The sequence below is a fragment of the Salmo trutta genome, chromosome 17 (genome assembly GCF_901001165.1).
Source record: "Salmo trutta chromosome 17, fSalTru1.1, whole genome shotgun sequence".
Classification (NCBI taxonomy): Eukaryota; Metazoa; Chordata; class Actinopteri; order Salmoniformes; family Salmonidae; genus Salmo; species Salmo trutta.
The window spans coordinates 38,337,588-38,363,833 of record NC_042973.1 but is presented as its reverse complement, the minus strand read 5'-3'; the positions used below and the strand labels follow the sequence as shown (position 1 = coordinate 38,363,833).

General features: G+C 43.9%; 1 protein-coding gene across 3 annotated transcripts; it reads right to left on the bottom strand.

Moving 5' to 3' along the window:
- Nucleotides 1-3,836: 3,836 nt before the first annotated feature.
- On the bottom strand, nt 3,837-18,809 carry LOC115152148 (protein NEDD1). Of its 3 annotated transcripts, none has more exons than XM_029696704.1 (16): nt 18,644-18,809; nt 17,601-17,744; nt 17,278-17,372; nt 17,050-17,166; nt 16,711-16,851; nt 16,272-16,501; nt 15,798-16,002; nt 14,996-15,170; nt 14,708-14,818; nt 14,550-14,603; nt 14,101-14,202; nt 13,568-13,800; nt 8,575-8,758; nt 6,480-6,615; nt 6,303-6,369; nt 3,837-4,795 (listed from the first exon to the last, which is right to left on the bottom strand). In XM_029696704.1, exons 2-16 carry the CDS (start codon nt 17,734-17,736, stop codon nt 4,691-4,693), a joined length of 2,091 nt encoding a protein of 696 aa, XP_029552564.1. In that variant the 5' UTR covers nt 17,737-17,744; nt 18,644-18,809; the 3' UTR covers nt 3,837-4,690. The 3 variants fall into 3 exon arrangements, with proteins under 3 accessions (XP_029552564.1, XP_029552566.1, XP_029552567.1); XM_029696706.1 differs by having other exon boundaries at nt 8,599-8,758; XM_029696707.1 differs by lacking the exon at nt 14,708-14,818.
- Between the last annotated feature and the right edge of the window lie 7,437 nt (nt 18,810-26,246).

Here is a 26,246-nt window from a genome sequence, read left to right as displayed (position 1 = left end):
ATTCTTAGGTAGCGGAATGACTTTTGCTTCCCTCCAAGCCTGAGGGCACACACTTTCTAGTAGGCTTAAATTGAAGATGTGGCAATATCATCCACTATTATCCTCAGTAATTTTCTATCCAAGTTGTCAGACCCCGGTGGCTTGTCATTGTTGATAGACAATTTTTTCACCTCTTCCAATCGCATTTTACGGAGTTTTAAATTGTTTGTCTTTCATAATTTGCTCAGATATACTTGGATGTGTAGTGTCAGCATTTGTTACTGGCATGTTCGGCAAGATTAGCAAATTTAGGCCTATGAAAAAATCATTAAATATCCGTTTGTTTTGTGATGAATGAGCCATCTGTTTCAATGAATGATGGAGCCGAGTTTGCCTTTCTTCCCAGAATTCCATTTAAGGTGCTCCAAAGCTTTTCACTATCCTTTATTTCATTTATTTGTTTCATAGTGTAGTTCTTTTTATTCAGTTTAGTCACATGATTTCTCAATTTGCAATAAATTTGCTAATCGGTTGTGCAGCCAGACTTATTTGCCATTCCTTTTGCCTCATCCCTCTCAACCATACAATTTTTCAATTCCTCATCAATCCATGGGGATTTAACAGTTTTTAGTCATTTTCTTAATGGGTGCATGCTTATTAGTAACTGGGATAAGCAATTTCATAAATGTGTCAAGTGCAGTGTCTGTTTGCTCCTCATTACGCAGCAACATATATTATTTACATTAACATAGGAATCACTATAAAACTTATTGTATGACCTTTATACACTATATTAGGCCCAGCCTTTGGAACTTTGGTTTTCCTAGATTTGGCTACTATATTGTGATTGCTACAACCAATGGATCTGGATAAAATGTAAAAATGTTATCAATAGATGATGATTTCATTCCTGTGCTGTTTAACTACCCTGGTAGGTTGACTGATAACCTGAACCAGGTTGCAGGCACTGGTTACAGTTTGAAGCTTTTTCTTGAGTGGGCAGCTTGATGAAAGCCAGTCAATATTTAAAATCACCCAGAAAATATACTTCTCTGTTAATATCACATACAGTATCAAGCATTTCACACGTTATCCAGATACTGACTGTTAGCACTTGGTTTATAGCAGCTTCCCACCAGAATGGGCTTTAGGTGAGGCAGATGAACCTGTAGCCATATTACTTCAACACTATTTGACATGAGATCCTCCACCATAGGCATTTATCTTTTCTATAACATTTTATAAACTTGTATTGCTACCACTGTATCTTCACTGACCTGATTGAGTCTGTAATACCAACATGTTTCAAGCAGACCACCATATTCCCTGTGCCCAAGAACATGAGGGCAACCTGCCTAAATGACTACAGACCCGTAGCACTCACGTCCGTAGCCATGAAGTGCTTTGAAAGGCTGGTAATGGCTCACATCAACACCATTATTCCAGAATCCCTAGACCCACTCCAACCGCCCCAACAGATGATGCAATCTCTATTGCACTCCACACTGCCCTTTCCCACCTGGACAAAAAGAACACCTATGTGAGAATGCTATTCATTGACTACAGCTTAGCGTTCAACACCATAGTACCCTCAAAGCTAATCCCTAAGCTAAGGATCCTAGGACTAAACACCTCCCTCTGAAATTGGATCCTGGACTTCCTGATGGGCTGTCCCCAGGTGTTGAGGGTAGGTAGCAACACATCTGCCACGCTGATCCTCAACACTGGAGCCCACCAGGCATGCGTGCTCCCTGTTCACCCACGACTTCATGGCCAGGCACAACTCCAACACCATCATTAAGTTTTCAGACGACACAACAGTGGTAGGCCTGATCACCGACAACAACGAGACAGCCTATAGGGAGGTCAGAGACCTGGCCGGGTGGTGCCAGAATAACAACCTATCCCTCAACGTAACCAAGACTAAGGAGATGATTGTGGACTACAGGAAAAGGAGAACCGAGCACGCCCCCATTCTCATCGACGGGGCTGTAGTGGAGCAGGTTGAGAGCTTCAAGTTCCTTGGTGTCCACATCACCAACAAACTAGAATGGTCCAAACACACCAAGACAGTCGTGAAGAGGGCACGACAAAGCCTATTCCCCCTCAGGAAACCTAAAAGATTTGGCATGGGTCCTGAGATCCTCAAAAGGTTCTACAGCTGCAACATCGAGAGCATCCTGACAGGTTGCATCACTGCCTGGTACGGCAATTGCTCGGCCTCCGACCGCAAGGCACTACAGAGGGTAGTGCATACGGCCCAGTACATCACTGGGGCTAAGCTGCCTGCCATCCAAGACCTCTACACCAGGCGGTGTCAGAGGAAGGCCCTAAACATGGTCAAAGACCCCAACCACCCCAGTCATAGACTGTTCTCTCTACTACCGCATGGCAAGCGGTACCAGAGTGCCAAGTCTAGGACAAAAAGGCTTCTCAACAGTTTTTCCCCCAAGCCATAAGACTCCTGAACAGGTAATCAAATGGCTACCCGGACTATTTGCACTGTGTGCCCCCCAACCCCTCTTTTACGCTGCTGCTACTGTTTATCATATATGCATAGTCACTTTAACTATACATTCTTGTACATACTACCTCAATTGGCCCGACCAACCAGTGTTCCCGCACATTGGCTAACCGGGCTATCTGCATTGTGTCCCACCCACCAACCCCTCTTTACGCTATTGCTACTCTTTGTTCATCAGATATGCAGTCACTTTAACCATATCTACATACTACCTCAATCAGCCCGACTAACCGGTGTCTGTACGCTACTGTTATCTTTCACTGTCTTTTTACTGTTGTTTTTATTTCTTTACTTACCTATTGTTCACCAAATACCTTTCTTGCACTATTGGTTAGAGCCTGTAACTAAGCATTTCACTAAGGTCTACACCCGTTGTATTCGGCACACGTGACAAATACACTTTGATTTGACAAGGACTTTGTTGCAGGTGGAGATGATTATAAGATCTACAAATATGACTACAGCACTGAGGAACTCTGTAAAACCAACCCCAAAGACCTACAAGGTTTCCTAAGATTGCTTCATTGTATTTTCCCATGTTCTTTAGTGTGTACATATTTATATATATCCCCATATTGGTGTCTAGCTGAAATGATCATATTAACCAATGATGTGTAAAAACCTCAATGGAATCTTCCATCTTTCTTTTTTGTAGAGTCATACAAGTGCCACTTTGGGCCGGTCCATCGTTCAAATCAGTATTTTTGAACTGTTCGTTTTTATTAGAGAAAAAAAAACGAGTCTCAACTTAGCTACTTCAAATTTCTAGAATAACATCCATTTGAAATGGACCACAGGGACAGGTATTAGTTGTCTGCCAGTCCTCACCTGGCAGCATGCCCTTCCACAGGCCGTATGTTTTACACACTGCTGTCTGCCACAGGCGGAGTGTTCCTTCCTCTGAGCTGCTGGCATAGAGCTCTTCTATGAGTGTTCATCCTATGGTCTGTACTAGATCTTTGGGACGTCCCTACCCTATGGAAGTTTACATTTTAAATGGGTAATGGTTAAGGTTAGGGACGTCCCAAGGACCCCAGATAGCACTGATCCTATGGTTGCTTTTACTCCATTTTGATGATGTGGCCATGCAGTCTGATCTAGTTTCTCATTTCCTCCATTAGGAAGTATTTGGGCTCTAAGCATCAGATTTGTTTTTATCAATACTACTACAGATGTTTAAGTATTATTTTGTAAGTGTTGCACCTGTATTTCATTGTTAAATTAAAGAATTAACATGCTGTCTCTTTATGGAACCATTCATGGTGCATTGTAACTGAAAACTTTCAACGGTGTCCTGCGTCACTCTGAAACCAGAATGAATTACGTTAAGAGATTGTATGCATATTGAGTATTTATTTTCCTCTTAGAAAAAAACATAACAAAAGAAACTCAACTATGAGGAACAGAAACTTGGCGATGCAAGCACCCTTCATGGAGGGAAGCTTGGCACCACTTTGCTTACAATAAGAGAAATTGATGACCGATATGGCCTTTTCTTATTTAGTCCACAACAAACACTATCATGATTGTGTCTTCCAACAAAGGCATGCCCTAATTTATCTTTGGTGTTCCAGTAAAAGCCAAAAGATACTATCAACTTCAACCATACTGAAGATAAGTATTTAAGCGCAATCCCAAGCTAATGCATCTTCCAATCCCTGGGTCCTTGTTGATCTCTCCTTCACAGAACTAAAAGGAATGAATAGGTATCAACAATATTGTAACGGTGTTTGCATCATTACTTACACTTGTCCATTATATTAGATCCACTGGTGGAGTCAACAAGGACCTGCGAGAGTAGACCGGTTTTGAATTGGGGCAAAATAGTGCCATGCCATCACGGGCCAGTCCAGCATGATAACCACTGTGACATACCTTGTGACTGATGACATACTGGTCAGCCCTTGGGTTACAACTAGTAAGGCACTTCTTAATTAATTAATTCCAAGGCCCTTGGCAAGTTTGACATGTACAAAATAAACAGATGAGAATACAAAAGGGTCCCTGCATGGAAAGAGATGGAGGGCATTAAACCAGGATACAAAAAAAGGCACCTTTGGCCTTCAGAGTTCTGTCTCTGGCACGATTATTCCACATAGACCTTATGCTCTGCGGAAGACTTTCTGTCCGAGTTGAGAAGGGACAACAACTGTATCCAGGGGTGATTAACTCCATCAAGTCAACCTCTCAGTAATTGTCTCGGAGTCGCTTGTTCTCCTCCCTCAGCTTCTCGATCTCTTCCACCAGCGAGTCGTTGACAGAGTACTTCTCGATCAGACCATGGATCTCGTTCTGAAAGGCAGTAAGGAACCAAGAGCAGGGTTTATACACATTTTGACAGAAGGAATAAAACTAAATATCGTTTAAATGATGATTTGTTAAAATTTAATTAACTTTGTATGGCCTTATTCACGAGTGTCATGATCATTCTTTTGGGGACATGACGAAAACATTAATACATGCTAATAATAGCTAAACAGGTAACTATAGGGTACAATATACAGTTGAAGTCAGAGGTTTACATACACCTTAGCCAAATACATTTAAACTCAGTTTCACAATTCCTGACATTTAATCCTATAAAAACTCCCTGTCTTAGATCAGTTAGGATCACCACTTTATTTTAAGAATGTGAAATTTCAGAATAATAGTAGAGAGAATGATTTATTTCAGTTTTTATTTCTTTCATCACATTCCCAGTGGGTCAGAAGTTTACATACACTCAATTAGTATTTGGTAGCATTTCCTTTAAATTGTTTAACTTGGGTCAAACTTTTCAGGTAGCCTTCCACAAGCTTACCACAATAAGTTGGGTGAATTTCGGCCCATTCCTCCTGACAGAGCTGGTGTAACTGAGTCAGGTTTGTAGGCCTCCTTGCTCACACACACTTTTTCAGTTCTGCCCACACATTTTCTATAGGATTGAGGTCAGGACTTTGTGATGGCCACTCCAATACCTTGACTTGGTTGTCCTTAAGCCATTTTGCCACAACTTTGGAAGTATGCTTGGGGTCATTGTCCATTTGGAAGCTTCTAAAGCCATGACATCATTTTCTGGAATTTTCAAAGCTGTTTAAAAGCACAGTCAACTTAGTGTATGTAAACTTCTGACCCACTGGAATTGTGATACAGTGAATTATCAGTGAAATAATCTGTCTCTAAACAATTGTTGGAAAAATGACTTGTGTCATGCACAAACTAGATGTCCTAACCGACTTGCCAAAACTATAGTTTGTTAACAAGAAATTTGTGGAGTTGTTGAAAAACTAGTTTTAATGACTCCAACCTAAGTGTATGTAAACTTCCAACTTCAACTGAATGCTGGTTGTTAGCTTACATAACTGATGTGTATAATTGTAAGGGATACTTTTATGGATAATATTAACATTTACAGAGTGGGTGAGCTCCATTCAAGTGTATGTAAACTTCCGACTTCAACTGTATGTTTTGAATTGGCTGCCTCGCACATATGCAGGTGATTCACGCAAACACAGATGCCCTAAAGTGTCATTTGGATCCTGGTTGATATGTTGATTTTTATTTGATTGATAAACTTAAAAATTACATTAACAGAAATTATGCAATTATTCTCTATGACTTTTCCAGGCCTGGAAAACCCCATTAACTTTTCCAGGATTTTCATCACAGTACGAACCCTGCAAGAGGTCGGTTAGGGAAATGGAACCACAATGCAGTCTGGTTTAGCGTGTGCTTTGTCAGGGACTCAAGTGTGGTGTGTAGTGGCCAATGTGTCACAGTGGACAAGTGTGGAGTTAGACCAGAGGGACATATCACATACCAGCTGAATGTAGAACTGTTTGACCATCTCCACCTGGAGGTTCACTATGTCTCGGTGGCAGGTGTCCCTGTGGAGGAAATGGGGTTAGCCAAAAATCAACAAAACTATTGAACAGAAAAACAGTGCACAAGACGGTTCGGCAACTGTAAGTGATATGCTGTGAGAAGGTGCACCCACCTGAAGTCTTCCAAGGTCTCATGGATCATGTTGCGGATGAACTGGATCTGCAGAGATGTGAGGGGAGCGCCTCCACCCTCTGCTCCAACAGCCTCCACTATTCTCTCTGATAGCGAGGATGCCACTGCCAAAGACACTGACAGGGTATTTTCCATTAGTTTTGTCAACTCACTACCTACCACACACTGTAATTGTAATGTTGTGCATACATAATTTCATATTTTACAATACTGAACAAAAATATGAACGCAACATACACCAATTTCAAATATTTACTGAGTTATAGTTCATAAGTAAATTCGTCAATTGAAATTAATTAATTAAGCCTTAATCTATGGATTTTACATGACTGGGAATACAGATATGCATCTGTTGGTCACAGAAACCTTTTAAAAAAAGGTAGAGGTGTGGATCAGAAAACCAGTCAGTATCTGGTGTGACCACCATTTGCGTCGGATAGAGTTGATCAGGCTGTTGATTGTGGTCTGTGGAATACAGTATATAGCCTCGCTACTGTTATTTTACTGTTGTTTTTTTATTTCTTTACGTATCTATTGTTCCCCTAATACCTGTTTTTTTGTAAAAAATTGTACTGTTGGTTAGGACCTGTAAGTAAGCATTTCACTGTAAGGTCTCCACCTGTTGTATTCAGTGCATGTGACAAATAAACTTCGATTTGATGTCCCACTCCGCTTCAATGGCTGTGCGAAGTTGCTAAAATTGGCAAGCACTGGAACACATTGCAGTACATATCAATACAGAGCATCCTAAACATGCTCAATGGGTAACATGTCTGGTGAGTATGCAGGAACATTTTCAGATTCCAGTTATTTTGTATAGATCCTTGCGACATAGGGCCGTGCATTATCATGCTGAAACATGAGGTGATGGCAGCAGATGAATGGCACGACAATGGACCTCAGGACCTCACCATTATCTCTGTGCATTAAAATTGCCATCAGTAAAATGCAATTGTGTTCGTTATCCGTAGTCTATGCCTGCCCATATCATATAACCCCACCGTCACCATGGGGCACTCTGTTCACAATGGTGACATCAGCAAACCGCTCGCCCACACAACATTATACACGTGGACTGCAGTTGTGAGGCCGGTTGGACATACTGCCAAATTCTGAAAAATGACAGAAGCAGCTTATGGTAGAGAAATTAACAATTAATTATCTGGAAACAGCTCTGGTGGATATTCCTGAATTGCTCTTTTTTTCTCTTCGTGGTATCCAATTGGTAGTTACAGTCTTGTCTCATCGCTGCAACTCCTGTACGGACTCGGGAGAGGCGAAGGTCGAGAGCCATGCGTCCCCCGAAACACGACCCAACCAAGCCGCACTGCTTCTTGACACAATGCCCACTTAACCCAGAAGCCAGCCGCACCAATGTGTCGTAGGAAACACCGTACACCTGGTGACAGTGTCAGCGTGCATGCACCCAGGCCCGCCACAGGAGTCACTAGAGCGCGATGGGACAAAGACATCCCTGCCGGCCAAACCCTCCCCTAAGCCGGACAGCGCAGGGCCAATTATGCGCCGCCCCATGGGTCTCCCGGTCGCGGCCGGCTGCGACAGAGCCTGGACTCGAACAAGGAACTCTAGTGGCACAGCTTGCACTGCGATGTAGTGCCTTAGACCACTGTGCCACTCGGGAGGCCTGGTGGACATTACTGCAGTCAGCATGCCAATTGCACACCCCCTCAAAAAGGAGACATCGGTGGCATAGTGTTGTGTGACAAAACTGCACTTTTTTTAGAGTGGTCTTTTATTTTCCTCAGCACAAGATGCACCTGTGTAATGATCATGCTGTTTAATCAGCTTCTTGATAATCCATCCACCTGACAGGTGTGGCATACCTTGGCAAAGGAGAAATGCTCACTAACAGGGATATAAAAACATTTTTGTACATATGGAAAAATAATGTTTTTTTTTATCTCATAAAACATGGGACCAACACTTAACATGTTACATTTATATTTTTGTTCGGTGTAGTTATGTATGCTATAATACATGTTCTGCTAAATTCATTGATATAGCATATTATCTACAGCTCTCACCCACACAGACAAATAACAACACAAACTCACCTGGTACAATAATGGGCAGCGTACCATTTAGGGGCGTGTTGTAGCTCAGCTGGGCCTGCACATCATTGGTCCTCAGGCCGGGTTCAGGGGTGAAGAACGGCGGTGCTGGTTGGCTGTGTGAGGTCTGGGCTGATGACGTGGTTGGGGCTTCACCCTCCAGACTGGAACCACTGCCCTTCTCATACTGTCAGTCGAACAGACAACAGGTGAAGAGCAGCTTGAACATTGTCTCCAGTTTCAGTACTGCCTAGACTACAACTTGCTTAGAAGCCATTAAATCCTGCATCCATAGTCCTATTTTGAGAAGCCTTACAGTAGAAGCCAGGCATAAAATAATGCCTATTTCAGAGGGGGTTTGCTTATGGGTGGGAAACAACTTTCATCTGTATAAGAGGTTGACTATTGTGTACAGTGCCTTCAGAAAGTATTCACACCCCTGGACTTTTTCCACATTTTGTTGTGCTACAGCCTGAATTTAAAAAGAGATTTTGTGACACTGGCCTACACACAATACCCCATAATGGCAAAGTGGAATTATGTTCTTAGATTATTTTAAACAAATTAATTCAAAATGAAAAGCTGAAATGTCTTCAATCAATAAGTATTCAACCCCTTTGTTATGGCAAGACTAAATCATTTCAGGAGTAAACATTTGCAGACATTGAATATCCCTTTGAGCATAGTGAAGTTATTAATTACACTTTGGATACATCCAGTCAATACAAAGATACAGGTGTTCTTCCTAACTCAGTTGCCAGAGAGGAGGGAAACCTCTCAGGGATTTCACCATGAGGCCAACAGTGACTTTAAACCGGTTACAGAGTTTAAAGCCTGTGATAGGAGAAAACTGAGGATGGATCAACATTGTAATTACTCCACAATACTAAGCTAATTAACAGAGTGAAAATGAAGCCTGTACAGAATAAAAAAGATTCCAAAACATGCATCATGTTTGCAACAAGGCACTAAATCTAATTTTAGGCACTAAAAGGCACTAAATCTAAAATAACAGCGAGACCATATACAGGGGGGTACCGATAGAGGTAGTATGTACATGTAGGCAAAGTTATTAAAGTGACTATGCATAGATGACAACAGAGAGTAGCAGTGGTGTAAAGGAGGGGGGGGGCAATGCAAATAGTCTGGGTAGCCATTTGACTAGATGTTCAGGAGTCTTATGGCTTGGGGGGTAAAAGCTGTTTAGAAGCCTCTTGGACCTAGACTTGGCGCTCCGGTACCGCTTGCAGAGAGAACAGTCTATGACTAGGGTGGCTGGAGTCTAACAATTTTTAGGGCATTCCTTTGACACCGACTGGTATAGAGGTCCTGGATGGAAGCTTGGCCCCAGTGATGTACTGGGCTGGTCGCACTACCCTCCTTAGTGCCTTGTGGTCGGAGGCCTAGCAGTTGCCATACCAGGCAGTGATGCAACCAGTCAGGATGCTCTCGATGGTGCAGCTGTAGAACCTGTTGAGGATCTGAGGACCCATGCCAAATCTTTTTAATCTCCTGAGGGGGAATAGGTTTTGTTGTGCCCTCTTGACAACTGTCTTGGTGTGCTTGGACCATGTTAGTTTGTTGGTGATGTGGACACCAAGAAACTTGAAGCTCTCAACCTGCTCCACTCCACTGAGAATGGGGGCGTGCTCGGTCCTCTTTTTCCTGTAGTCCATAATACTCTCCTTTGTCTAGGTCACGTTGAGAGAGAGGTTGTTGTCCTGGCACCACACAGCCTCCTTATAGGCTGTCTCGTTGTTGTCGGTGATCAGGCCTACCACTGTTGTGTCATCGGAAAATGTAATGATGGTGTTGGAGTCGTGCCTGGCTGTGCAGTCATGAGTGAACCAGGAGTACAGGAGGGGACTGAGCAGACACCCCTGAGGGGCCCCTGTGTTGAGGATCAGCGTGGCGGATGTGTTGTTACCTATCCTCAACACCTGGGGGCGGCCGTCAGGAAGTCCAGGATCCAGTTGCAGAGGGAGGTGTTTAGTCCCAGGGTCCTTAGCTTATTGATGAGCTTTGAGGGCACTATGGTGTTGAACGCTGAGCTGTAATCAATGAAAAGCATTCTCACATAGGTGTTCCTTTTTTACAGGTGGGAAAGGGTAGTGTGGAGTGCAATAGAGATTGCATCATCTGTAGATCTGTTGGGGCGGTATGCAAATTTGAGTGGGTCTAGGGTTTCTGGGATGATGGTGTTGATGTGAGCCATGACTCGCCTTTCAAAGCACTTCATGGCTACAGATGTGAGTGCTACGGGTCAATAGTCATTTAGTCAGGTTACTTTAGTGTTCTTGGGCACAGGCACTACGGTGGTCTGCTTAAAACATGTTGGTATTACGGACAAGGAGAGGTTGAAAATGTCAGTGAAGACACTTGCCAGTTGGTCAGCGCATGCTCGCAGTACACATCCTGGTAATCTGTCTGGTCATGTGGCCTTGTGAATGTTGACCTGTTTAAAGGTCTTACTCACATCGGCTGCGGAGAGTGTGATCACAGTCTTAACGGAACAGCTGGTGGTGTCATTCATGTTTCAGTGTTATTTGCCTCGAAGTGAGCATAGAAGTAGTTTAGTTCGTCTGGTAGATGAGCTAAAAAGCTCTCGGCTGTGCTTCCCTTTGTAGTCTAATGGTTTGCAAGCCCTGCCACATCTGACGAGCATCGGATCCGGTGTAGGACGATTCGATCTTAGTCCTATATTGATGCTTTGCCTGTTTGATGGTTCGTCGGAGGGCATAGCGGGATTTCTTAGAAGCTTCCGGGTTAGAGTCCCGCTCCTTGAAAGCGGCAGCTCTAGCCTGTAATCCATGGCTTCTAGTTGGGGTCACTGTGGGGACGACGTTATCAATGCACTTATTGATGAAGCCAGTAACTGATGCGGTGTACTCCCCAATGCCATCGGAGGAATCCCAGAACATATTTCAGTCTGTGCTAACAAAACAGTCCTGTAGCTTAGCAGCTGCTTCATCTGACCACTTTTTTAAATCGCTCTAGTCACTGTTGGTTCCTGCTTTAACTTTTGCTTGTACGCAGAAATCAGGAGGATAGAATTATGGTCAGATTTGCCAAATGGAGGGCGAGCTTTGTACGCGTCTCTGTGTGTGGAGTAAAGGTGGCCCAGAGTTCTTTTCCCTCTGGTTGCACGTGACATGCTGGTAGAAATTAGGTCAAACGGATTTAAGTTTCCCTGCATTAAAGTCCCCGGCCCCTAGGAGCGCCGCCTCTGGGTGAGCGTTTTCTTGTTTGCTTATGGCGGAATACAGCTCATTCAATGCTATCTAACAGCTACGAAGAATACAGATGAAAACTCTCTCGGTAGGTAGTGTGGTCAACAGCTTATCCTGAGATACTCTACCTCAGGCGAGTAATAGCTCGAGACTTCCTTAGATATCGTGCACCAGCTGTTATTTACAAAAATACATAGTCCGCTGCCCCTTGTCTTACCAGACGCTGCTGTTCTATCCTGCAGGTACATCGTATAACCAGCCAGCTATATGTTGATATTGTAGTCATTCAGCCACGACTCCGTGAAGCATAAGATGTTACAGTTTTTAATGTCCGTTGGTAGTTTAATCTTCCGCATAACTCATCGATTTTATTCTCCAAGGATTGCACGTTGCTTGCAGAATGGAGGGAAGTGGGGGTTTATTCGATCACCTACGAATTCTCAGAAGGCAGCCGCCCTTCGGCCCCTCTTTCTCCGCCTCCTCTTCACGCAGGTCACGTGGATTGGGGCCTGTTCCCGAGGAAGCAGTATATGCTTTGCGTCGGGCTCGTCAAAGTCGTGAAAGGAAAAAAAGGATTCTGCCAGTCCGTGTTGAGTAATCTCAGTCCTGATGTCTAGAAGTTATTTTAGGTCATAAGAGACAGAAGTAGCAACATTATGTACAAAATAAGTAACAAACAATGCAAATAAACACAATCGGCTGGGGGAACGTAAAACGTCTGCCGGCGTCATCTAACACTGCAAAAAAAAAAAAAAGAAAAAGAAATGGCACAGCAATTCACTTTTTGTTCTGAAAACAAAATGTTATGGTTGGGGCAAATCCAATACATTACTCAGTACCACTCTCTGTATTTGCAAGCACAGTGGTGGCTGCATCATGTTATGGGTTAACTTGTAATCATTAAGGACTGGGGAGTTTTTCCAGGACAAAAAAAGATACGGAATAGAGCTAAGTACAGGTAAAATCCTAGAAGAAAACCTGGTTCAGTCAGCTTTCCACCAGACACAGGGAGATGAATTCACCTTTCAGCCGGACAATAACCTAAAACACAAGGCCAAATCTACACTGGAGTTGCTTACCATGACAGAATGTTCCTGAGTGGCCGAGTAACAGTTGACTTAAATCTACGGCAAGACCTGAAAATGGTTGTCTAGCAATGATCAACAGCAAATGACAGAGCTTGAAGATTTCTCAAAATAATAAAATGGGCAAATGTTGCACAATCCAGGTGTGGAAAGCTCTTAGAGACTTGCACCATTGGCATTGATTACAGCTGTTTCTACAATGTATTGACTCGGATGTGAATACTTAGGTAAATTAGATATTTCTGTATTTCTGTATTGATTTCCAATAAATGTACAAACATTTCTACAAACATGTTGTTTTCACTGTCATTATTGAGTGTTGTGTGTATAAAATATAACCTTAATCCATTTTGAATTGAGGCTATAACACCAAAATGTGGAATAAGTCAAGGGGTATGAATACTTTCTGAAGGCACTGCACATTTTGACAGGAAAAACAGAGACTAAATCAGAGGTTTCATTTCTGGTTCTGGGGCCTTCCTGATCAACACATTTTTGTTCCAGCCCAACACAATCACATTTGATTCAAGTAATGAACGTCCTTAAGTATTTGTATCAGGTCTGATAGTGTTGGGCTGGGAAGACCCCAGGACAAGAATTGAATACTCCTGGTTCAAATGGTCCGTGTCAGCATTCCAAGTTGGTCAAGGTACAACAGCTGATTGAATAAGGTAGACTGACCCTTTTTGAGTCCTGTGTGTCTGTCTGCGCTGGAGCAGGAGGCATGGCTAGCTCCTCTTTGATTGGTGAAGGGGTCCGGAAGACAGGCAGGGGGCTGTAACAGCGCCCTCCTCCAAGGGTGCCCAGGGGATTCTTGTGGTGTGGGGGCCCACCAGAGTAGGTAGGGAGGAAGTCCAGATTGTTTCCTTTCTTCCCATTTGATGCATCTGCAGTCATTCCATGGGTTTTGTAATCTGCAAAGATAAAGTGAATCAATGGCGTTACCGTACCTACAGACTTCCAGTCATTACGCTAATGCTAGTTAAGTGTTGGCTCACGAAACTACCGATAACTTCCTCCATACTGCAGGCAGAGACATAAAAATTGTATCCTCAAGTTCATCTGACTCTGGGTAAATAGAACAAGGTAAACGCAATAATCTCTCAGTATCCCTCTATTAAAGTGGAAAGGGTTTGGAAACATTTGCAGGTTTGTGAAGCTGTGCAGAACAATGTGAACTTTGAATGTCAAGAGAAACACAAATGGAATCTCACCCTCTCGAACAGGAAAGAAAATGTCCAGACTGTTGCGTCCCACTTTGCTGAACTTCTCCATGCTTTGCTGCCCTTCTCTGGAGAACATATCCAAACTGATCGCTATGGTACATACAAACAACAGCCACAAATGTGGTCTCAATCATGTACACCAGTATATATGAGATGTACAGTGGACAGTGAACTTTATTGAATGTTTATAGCAGTGTTTCTCAATCCATTCCTGGATGAACCCCACATGGTGCACATTTTGTTCTAGCCCAGCACTAACACACCTGATTCAACTACTCGCCAAGCCCTTGATTAGTTGCATCAGGTTTATTACAGAGGGATAATTGAAAAAAGACACACGTCTTCAACTCATGGTTAGCGGTGCAGGGTCCTCATGACCATTCATTCAACGAGAGAACTACTTGAACTGTAAAAGACGACATGGCAAATACACCTACCATTCCCTTTGGTTCCACCAGGAGCATCACCACTCATCCCATGGGCTTTGTAATCTAAAGATAAAGAAAACAAGCTGTCAGTTTGAAAAGAAAACAGAGAGGAGAGAGAGAGAGACTGACAACTAAATTGAAGAGTCAAAGACAAGTGTGGAGCTCACCGTCTCTTACGGGGGAGAAGATGTCTAGGCTGTTTCTACCCACGCTGCTGAACTTGTCCAGACTAGGCAGGCAGTCAACACCCAGCTGGCCCTCTGCCTCTCTGTGTGTGCCTACACACACACACACACACACACACACACACACACACACACACACACAATCTGCTCTCTGGACCTCTAAGCTCAGGTTTGACTACCACTGGTCTAGACCATGAATTGGAAATCGGCTGGTGTTTCAGGTCAGGATGTTGGCCAGGAGTATATTTGAGGTACTAGAGCGAGTCTGACCTGTGCCCTGGGCTTGTCCATCCCCTCTTTCTACTGCATGGGGTGCATGTAGGCTAGAGGGGGGATTGGAGGTGGAGCTGGGGGTAGTTACTGGTAGGTAGGTACTACCCAGCCTGGTTGAGATCCTCTTGCTTGTCTGGGCGCTGGAAGACTTGCTGGACGCTATTTTACTGGACTAACAGGGGAATAACCAAGGGACATGGTTAGCTTGAAAGGGTCAAGTTTAATTGATCTCAGGTAACACATGCCAGTTAAATACCTACAAGCTACAATACTGTCTCTGTTGAGATCTGTATTTACGTTTTAGAAGCATTTTGGTCCTTAATTAGTCAGGAGCCCATAGCCATACAATGCAGGGCTTACAGTGCATGCTGTCAAGAGATACATACTGAACTGACAAAGTGCATTACTCTGGGCAAATGCTTTCTGTAAAAGCAAAAGGGCACAGCATTTCCCATCAAGTGAAATAGAACACTCAATTCAAAAGCATTTGTGTCACAATAAGTGTCAAACTATTTACATAAATTAAGGAATTAAAAAGACTTGGTTCCGTACAACATGCACAACAGACCAAAGAAAACCCACATGGTCTTGGCGTGTCCCCTTGCGCAAACAAATGTCATCCCAAAATCTCAAAACCAGTGTCTTAGTCACAGTACAGCTGCAGTCCCAAACAAAAATCTAATTTGAACTCAGTTTAGGAAATTCCAATTCAGGGATTGTAAAGATTGCTGTTTATTTTAAACTTTTCAAATCTTGAACCTGGAAATAATTGAAAAGTGCACTGTGGTGTGTAGCCTACCTTAAGGTGTCTGCTCTGGGAGCTCTGGAAGCGCAGGCTGGTGATGGAGGTCTTGTGTGCAGTGGCAGTCTTAGTAGGGGCGCTGAGGTTGCGCAGGTCGTACAGGTACAGTCTGCCCTGGGTGGAGCCCACTACCAGCCCTGCCCCATCTGGAGTGAAGTCAATGGCCGTCAACGGGGACTCCACACACATGTTGCGGAGAATACTGCGAGAGAGGGAGCGGAAACAAAGAAACGTCAACACTGTACTTGAAAGCACAAGAGCCAGTTTTAAAGTCCCCTTTGCGCTGTTGAAGAACTAATCACTAGTAAAGGACAGCTTCATTGACAAAATACAAAATAATGTGAACGTGTTTTGACCCCCCCAAAATTCGCAACAACAAAGCTTGTAAAAAAATACCAAGGTAACAGGCTTTCTCTCAGTCAAACAGTATCTCTAAACTTGTTTGGTCAATACTAAACCCCATGCTCTTACATCTTGCTGGAGGTGTCATAGCAGATGATCTTCTTGTCCAGGCCCACGGTGACAAAGAGTAGGTCGTTGGCAGGAGAGAAGGCCAGGCCCGAGGCGGGGGCCTTGTGGGCTCCATCAAACACGTGCAGCTCCTTCTGAGTGTTGGCGTCCCACAGGACCACAGAGCCGCTATCTGACACACTGCCCAGCAGGGAGCGCTTAACCACAGAGTACTTCAGGTCGTGGATGGGCTAAGGTGGGAGGAGCGTAATTTTAGACCTGAGGCATCTTAATTGTCCCCAATTTTGTCATTGTCTTCTATCCTTCAGCCTCATATTGATTTGATGACCAGTAACAACCCCTAGCCCCTACCACACAGGCACTGGGATAGAATTGGCTAAGTATAAGCAAAGGGTCATGGTTACAGTGTTAAGTGTGTCAGGTCCAACAGAACACTCACATGGTTGGTGCCATGTCCAAAGGCATTACTGGACAGGTTGGTGGTGATGCTGTGCAGGATGATGTCACCACTGGTGGAGCCCGAGGCGATGTAGCTGTCACTGCCGTTGAAGGACACGCACGTCACCTCCTCTTTATGGTCCTGGTGAGAGAGGGGAGGGACAGGTGAGGATGTAGATTGCACCTTGAGTCTGTGCTAGTAATACAGGTAACTCTAAAATACCTCAATATCTACACCGAAAGCTTGGACCAGGTGTTCAGGTGAGATGTGTTCAAAATATAAGTACTAGAACATAGTTCCCATGGGTAGGGTCACAGGTCCTGGTAAGACTGAGGGTACCTTGAGGGTGCGATGAAGCCTCTTGGCCTTCAGGTCCCAGATGTTAACAGAGTTATCAAGCCCCCCACTCACTAGGTATTGGGACGTTGAGTTCAGACTCACACGTGTCTGCTTTTTCTGAGGACAAAAAAATATTATAATAATGTGACAACATGCGGGAGGGTAATGAATTAGAATGGAACTGAAAGAGTATTTACTGGCCCTGGCTGTCATGCCGCATACACTCACCCCCTCTGCAAGCTCCACCACTGGGATAGGAGAGGACTTGAGACTGGATACCACCAGCTTGTCTCCTATACTGCTGGCACTTACAAGATACTGATCTGAGGAATCAAGTCAAGGCAACTGACTGCATATAGTCATTTATGTCACAGAACAGAACTGGGTGGATGAGAAAAATGACCTAAAAAATAAATAGTTCACATGAAGGTGTGGGGGCTGCTCACCACTATGGTTCAACTAGAATGTGACTAGAGCAAAGGGAAAATAAAAACAGAATCCATTATAACATAGGTACCTGGACATGCCCAGAGGGTTAGTAAGAAGGATACTGTTGCTGCTCCAGCACACTTGGGCCACAGGGTGTGTAGCGCTATGCGGGTTGAACTGTTCCAACACTGTCATGGAGGCTGAGTCCCAGATCTTAACACAGTCGCCCGACGACACAAGATGCGTCACCTCCTCCATAGCAACGGCTGCAGAGACACAAGGACCGCTGTGAGTGATGGCGCACACACTCCCCGTTGTCAGATGGATGCAAAATGAGATGCGTTTACTGAGAAATAACGCCGCTGCCAAGAAGCAAAGATGTTTTGAGCTTGCAGTGGGTGTCTTTTCTCTGCAGTGAGACTGATATGACAAAGACCCTGAGTGATCAATGATAGAGAACTACCTCCCATCTACAGAGTTTCTCTCTGCCCATGTTAAGAGAATTATTTCACAACAAATTTTCAGAGAAGCGAAAACAAATAACGTTAATGACGTAGCTAATAAATGAGCAAGCTATACAGAAGAAATGCATAATAAAACAAGTTCAAATGACATTTCAATTGGTAACAGGCTATTTAGGTTCGCTAGCCCAAATGGAGATTTGGGCAAAGCTGAGAAAAGTTCTTATCAAACATTGCTACATGCACTATCGGATAACTACTCCGCTTCTAGTTACGTTAGCTATGTTTATCAAGTCACAAGAACATTAGCTAGCTAACGTTAGCCAACTAAGCTAAAATGTAAACAGCTAGCTAAGTTACAGTAGATAAGTTAGTTAGCCTGAATTGGCAAGAGAGTTGGTGGTTCTTTTGACTATTCAAAATGATCAAAATGTGCAACAAAGCTGCTGTAAACACCTACGTTAAATGGATAACTAGTGAACCTACTAAAGTTAATTAACTAGTTAACCACAGGTAGCTAACGTTAGCTAGTTATTTGAGACTACTGCGAAGAAAACGTAGCTAGCATGTAAACGTTAGCCAGCGGCTAAATTTGAAAAAGTTGCTAGCTAGCAAACGTTAGATTAGCTAAATAAAGTTTAAAGTATAGGGGTTGGTTATACTATCTAGCTAACGTCATTAGTCAATTCATGGCACTCACTTACTTGTTACTGATTTCCTTGTGAAATTTTCCTATGAATTGTCACAAACAATTTCAATAGTGTGCAATTGCAACCCGCAATTGGCGGCGATCCTGCAAGTGGGCATTCCTGCATTTGCAGCCAGGACAGCGGCCCCCGAAGTCCCCAGTTCCAGGTGGGAAGCAAGCCATCTCATGTATACAGAGGACACTGGCGGTACTACAGTTTAACTGAGCCCAGAAAGACAACTCATAGACGCCCCCATAGAGAACTCTATTCCACATCAGGTAACTGATGGAAGCAGTAAAATTGTATTTAACAAACCCAGATAAAATACACCTTATGGAACAGCGGGGGACTGTGAAGCAACACAAACATAGGCAAAGACAGATGCATTACACACAGGTACACATGGATTTTGGAAGTGGTAGTGGTGGAGTAGGGGCCTGAGGGCACACAGTGTGTTGTGAAATCTGTAAATGTATTGTAATAAACTGCCTTAATTTCGCTGGACCCCAGGAAGAGTAGCTGCTGCCTTGGCAGCAGGTAATGGGGATCCATAATAAGTTAAGACGTATTTAGACTGTGTTGTTTGTAACTACCCTGGTAGGTTGACTGACAACCTGAATCAGGTTGCAGGCACTGGTTACAGTTTAAATGTTTTTCTTGAGTGGGCAGCTTGATGAAAGCCAGTCAATATTTAAATCACCCAGAAAATATACTTCTCTGTTGATATCACATACATTATCAAGCATTTCACACATATTATCCAGATACTGACTGTTAGCATTTGGTGGTCTGTAGCAGCTTCCCACCAGAATGGGCTATAGGTGAGGCAGATTAACCTATAGCCATATTACTTCAACAGTATTTAACATGAGATCCTCTCTAAGCTTAACAGGAATGTGGTTCTGAATATAGACTGCATCACAACCCTGTTGGCATTTCTGTCTTTTTGGTAGATGTTAAAACCATGTATTGCTACCACTGTATCATCAAAGGTATTATCTAAGTGAGTTTCAGAGATCAGAGTCAGAATATGAATGCCATCCGTTACAAGCAAGTTGTTGACTTCATTAACCTTATTTCTTACTAAGCTACATATGGGCTATTTTTTAGCACTTTTCTGGGTTACTTGATTGTTTTTAATGCTTTATTGGGAAGGTTATCAGAAGTAGACTTGCTCATGTTATTTATATTGGAGCTGATCGTGCACGGTGAGCTGCACACAGTGGACTTCCTACTAGGGGACACCACCTCAGTGCTAACAGTGTAACTCTGGTTCATTGGCACATGATTACTGCATACGATAGCTGTAGGATCAACAGAGTTATTCAGGGCAGTTAGGGGGACATAAATTAAATTACTTACATTGTGTCTGCCAACGCCCCTGGGATAATGTACATTTGATGCAGCATTATGACAACTCAGTGACACAATGGTAGGGATTAACTGAACTGGTCTTGAGTCCATTTTCTGAAGTTCTGAGCTAGCCCTCCTGATATTGTTTGACCCCACATGGACTACGACAGTGTCAGCTCCCGGCATCTGTCATAGAACAGTCGGAAGCAGCCTTGTAATGTCCTGTACTCGTGCTCCTGGGTAGCACAGGATTTTTGCACTGGGAACCAAGATGTTTCTCACCATCGAGCTGTCGATGATGACAGCTGGTGAAACAGCCAAGGAGGTCCGGCCGTTCTTTCGCCTCGAGTGATTTAGAAGACCCCTCAAGGACCGAAGGGCGGTGGGGCCCGATGGACCTGAGCCGGCTGTAGTATCCATTGTGGATGATGAATGGGCCGGGTCTCTTGGCAGCCTCACGGTCTGATGAGGGTGGGAGCTCTGAGGATCTGAACCCGAGGTAGAAGCCACCGGAGAAGGAGACAGAACAGAGGACCAAGGCTCAGGTACCTCCGGATCCGATCTCGAATCGGAAGCCCCTAAGGAAAAAGGCGCTCGAACCTCTGGATCCAGGGTGGCAAAGCCAGCTCTGGTCTGTGTCCAGTCCGAGCTTAACATCTCCAAGGAGGCACCCGATGCCAGAGGAAGCATTCTTCGACTTCCATGGCACGTGACATATATCCATGGCTGGTTGGTTGGGTCGAGAACAGAAACATCCCCTAAGTCCATTCTCCAGGGAAGGGGGAGACTCCTTCGGGGAGGGATCCCTGCAGAGTCCCGTCCATTCGGCTGTGGAGAGCCAACACAGCAGCAACACTTCCACCAGACCAGAGCGGCGTCCGGCTACTGGGGTGGAAGGAACGCCATAATATCCTATGTCATGTCTAAATAGAGTGTTGTGAACATTGGCTAATGCTGACCAAAAGCTCAGTTTTAATGGATGATGTCTGGTGAGAGTAGATATTCCTCAGTTCCACCATCCCACTCAGCTCCTTATTATAACACACTAAGGCAACACCCACAATAAAAAGCCCCATTGGCCAAAAATGCAGTCTACCACTCATGCCCTCCTCCTTGTTTGGCTCAAGTAATTTGTTTCCATCCAAACCTCCATACCTCTTCCTCCATTTGCGTCATAGAGAATGGGTTCTCTGGAAACTGGAAAAACAAAAGATTTTCAGTATATTACTTGGTATATTTTTGTCAATAAATATGATTGTTTATCTTGGTAACCAAATTACATTGTCTCTCAATAGATCGGGCAACAAAGTGTCACAACCAAATGAAACAAGCAAATTATTTCCTGTTTATAATTAATGGATCAAGTGAAGGAGAATGACAACACTTGAATAGCACAGTTCAAAAGTAGTAATGGCGCAGAAGGAGATGGCTGCCATCTTATGATCCAGTACCCAATTGTGCTAATGTGTATGTTTTTTCGCGTTATTTGTAACTTATTTTGTACATAATGTTTCTGACACCATATCTTATGACCGAAAAGAGCTTCTTGATATCAGGGCAGCGATTACTCACCCCGTACTGGAGGAATTCTTCTTCTTCAACGAGTCGGACAGGAAGGTTTTACTCCAGACACCTGACAAGGCCCTCATCCCCGTCATTCGCAGGAGGAAAAGATGGAGATATCGTGGACGAAGGTCCGGGTACCTTGTAAGGATCCATCGCCGAGAGGGTAATCTACCTTTACCATCAGTCCTATTAGCCAACGTACAATCAATCGATAATAAAATGGACTAACTACGAGCACATATATCCTACTAACGGGACATTAAAAACTCTAATATCTTATGTTTCACTGAGTCGTGGCTGAACGACGACATGATTAACATACAGCTGGCGGGTTGTAAGCTTTTCGGCAGGATAGAACAGCGGCCTCTGGTAAGACAAGGGGCGGCGGCCTATGCATATTTGTAAACAACAGCTGGTGCATGAAATCTAAGGAAGTCTCAAGGTTTTGCTCACCTGAGGTAGAGTATCTCATGATAAGCTGTAGACCACACTATTTACCAAGAAGGTTTACATCTATATTTTTCGTAGCTGTCTATATATCACAGCAGACCGATGCTGGCACTAAGACCGCACTCAATGAGCTCTATACGGCCAAAGGCAAACAGGAAAATGCTCATCCAGAGGCGGCACTCCTAGTGGCCGGGGACTTTAATGCAGGGAAACTCAAATCTGTTTTACCTAATTTCTATCAGCATGTTAAATGTGCAACCAGAGGGAAAACAACTCTAGACCACCTTTACTCGACACACAGAGATGCGTACAAATCTCTCCCTCGCCCTCCATTTGGCAAATCTGACTATAATTCTATCCTCCTGAAACTAAAGCAGGAAGCACCAGTGACTCGGTCAAGAAGAAAGTGGTCAGATGAAGCAGATGCTAAGCTACAGGACTGTTTGGCTAGCACAGACTGGAATATGTTCCAGGATTCTTCCGATGGCATTGAGGAGTACATCACATCAGTCACTGGCTTCATCAATAAGTGCATCGATGAAGCCGTCCCCACAGTGACCGTACGTGCATACCCCAACCAGAAGCCATGGATTACAGACAACATCCGCACTGAGCTAAAGGGTAGAGCTGCCGCTTTCAAGGAGTGGGACTCTAACCCAGAAGCTTATAAGAAATCCCGCTATACCCTCCGACAAACCATCAAACAGGCAAAGCATCAATACAGGATTAAGATTGAATCGTACTACAACGCTTGTTGGATGTGGCAGGGCTTTCAAACTATTACAGACTACAAAGGGAAGCACAGCCACGAGCTGCCCAGTGACACGAACCTACCAGATGAGCTAAATTATTTCTATGCTACCTTCGAGGCAAGAAACACTGAAACATGCATGAGAGCACCAGCTGTTCCAGACGACTGTGGGATCACGCTCTCCGTAGCCGATGTGAGTTAGAAATTTAAACAGGTCAACATTCACAATGCCGCAGGGCCATATGGATTACCAGGATGTGTACTCTGAGCATGCGATAACCAACTGGCAAGTGTCTTCACTGACATTTTCAACCTGTCCCTGACTGAGTCTGTAAAACCAACATGTCTCAAACAGACCACTTTAGTTCCTGTGCCCAAGAACACTAAGGTAACCTGCCTAAATAACTACCGACCTGAAGCACTCGACTGTAGCCATGAAGTGCTTTGAAAGGTTGGTAATGGCTCACATCAACACCATTATGCCAGGAGCCCTAGACCCAGTCCAATTTGAATACCACCCCAACAGATCCACAGATGATGCAATCTCGATTGCACTCAACACTGCCCTTTCTCACCTAGACAAAATGAACACCTATGTGAGAATGCTATTCATTGACTACAGCTCAGTGTTCAACACCATAGTGCCCTCAAAGCTCATCACTAAGCTAAGGACCCTGGGACTAAACACTTCTCTCTGCAACTGGATCCTCGACTTCCTGACGGGCCGCCCCCAGGTGGTTAGTGTAGGGAACAACACATCCGCCACGCTGATCCTCAACACGGGGGTCCCTCAGGGGTGCGTGCTCAGTCCCCTCCTGTACTCCCTGGTCACTCATGACTGCATGGCCAAGCACGACTCCAACACCTTCATCAAGTTTGCCGATGTCACAACAGTGTTAGGCCTGTTCACCGACAACGAGGAGACAGCCTATAGGGAGGAGGTCAGAAACCTGGTCATGTGGTGCCAGGACAACAACCTCTCCCTCAATGTGATCAAGACAAAGGAGATGATTGTGGACTACAGGAAAAGGAGGACCGAGCACGCCCCCATTCTCATCGTCGGGGCTGTAGGGGAACAGGTTGAGAGCTTCAAGTTCCTTGGCCAACAAACTATCATGGTCCAAACACACTAAGACAGTTGTGAAGAGGGCATGACAAAGCCTATTCCCCCTCAGGAGACTGAAAAGATTTGGCATGGGTCCTCAGATCCTCAAAAGGTTCTACAGCTGCACCATCGACAGCATCCTGACTGGTTGCATCACTTCCTGGTATGGCAACTGCTTGGCCTCCGACCGCAAGGCACTACAGAGGGTAGTGCATATGGCCCAGTACATCACTGGGGCCAAGCTTCCTGCCATCCAGGACCTCTATATCATGCGGTGTCAGAGGAAGGCCCTAAAAATTGTCAAATACTCCAGCCACCCTAGTCATAGACTGTTCTCTCTGCTACCGCATGGCAAGCGATACGGGAGCGTCAAGTCGAGGTCCAAAAGACTTCTTAACAGCTTCCACCCCCAAACCATAAGACTCCTGAACAGCTAATCAAAGGGCTACCCAGACCTCTCTTTTACAGTGCTGCTACTCTCTGTTTATAATCTATGAATAGTTACTTTAACTCTACCTACATGTACATATTACCTCAATTACCTCGACTAACCGGTGCCCCCCCCCCATTGACTCTGTACCGGTACCCCCTGTATATAGCCTCGCTTGTTATTTTACTGCTGCTTTTTAATTATTTGTAACTTTTATTTTCTATTTAAAAAAATGTAAATCTAGTTTTTACTTTTTTCTTAACTTCTTAAAGCATTGTTGGTTAAGGGTTTGTCAGTAAGCTTTTCACTGTAAGGTGTACACCTGTTGTATTCGGCGCATGTGACAAATACAATTTGCTTTGATTTTAATGGACACCAGCAAGAGTTGATGTTGTGATGGTAACAACTAATGGGGCTCCAAATAAACATTAAACCATTTACTTGGTTTTAAACAACGTTGTGCATAACTAACCATGTTCCAAATGCATTATGACCACTGAACTCCACTAAGACAAGTCTAGTCATGATGTGGGTGATAAGTAGTGTCCATCTCTAGGTGAGTTATGACATGTCAATCTATCATCAGCGTCTCCATATGAAGCAGCACCTGGGCTGCATGTTTCCTTTGGTATGGGCTGCATGTTTCCTTTGGTATGGGCTGCATGTTTCCTTTGGTATGGGCTGCATGTTTCCTTTGGTATGGGCTGCATGTTTCCTTTGGTATGGGCTGCATGTTTCCTTTGGTATGGGCTGCATGTTTCCTTTGGTATGGGCTGCATGTTTCCTTTGGTATGGGCTGCATGTTTCCTTTGGTATGGGCTGCATGTTTCCTTTGGCATGGGCTGCATGTTTCCTTTGGCATGGGCTGCATGTTTCCTTTGGTATGGGCTGCATGTTTCCTTTGGTAAGGGCTGCCTTGCCTTCAGTTAACGTCCATGCAATGTCACATTGCATTTACCTTTTTTTCTATGACTGGAAAATATGTAAGCTATTGCTTTTCCTAACATCTGACTATTATGATAAATATTAGTTATTCTTACCATAGATAAGGATTTCCCTCTGTGTCTTGGCTTGGACTGTTTTCCATTGAGGGATGAGTCGGTCACTGGATACTTGGTCCACGTGTGAGTGTGTGTGCTGTGTGTTTTGCTGCTTGCTCTGAAGATTCCGAAGAATGGGATGAACTTAAAGGGGACCCAGTGAGAAAGTGGGTGGGACATTATTTCAGAAGGAATGCTGAACTACTCAACTGCAAGGAAAGGCAGTCATAGGTGTTTTTCAGGGGTGTGGTAACGTTATAGAATGTGAACATTTAAAAATTATAGATTTTTATTTATTTCACCTTTATTTAACCAGGTAGGCTAGTTGAGAACAAGTTCTCATTTGCAACTGCGACCTGGCCAAGATAAAGCGTAGCAATTCGACACATACAACAACACAGAGTTACACATGGAATAAACAAAACATACAGTCGAAAATACAGTAGAACAAAAGAAAACAAAAAGTCTATATACAGTGAGTGCAAATGAGGTAAGTTAGGGCAATAAATAGGCCATGGTGGCAAAGGAATTACAATGTAGCAATTAAACACTGCAAATTTCTGTAAAAGCTGCAATATGTCACTTTTGGGGTGACCCGACCAAATTTACATTGAAATGTTAGTTATCGATCTGTCATTCTTATTGAAAGCAAGTCTAACAAGCGGTAGATCTGTTTTATGTGTGCAATTTCTATGCTTCCCGTTCTTAGGCTTCGTTTTTGCGTCTTTTACTTTTGGTTTTGTAAAATATAATATTTTAGTTTATGGAAAATATTTTTCACAGTGGTTTAGATGGTACAATGATTCTCTACACTATATTGCTTGTTTTGTCACATAAACTGAAATTAGGCAAACTATTTGAATTTTAGCAACCAGGAAATGGCGGAGCCATTTCTGCAAGTTATGTCACAGTATATCACTATA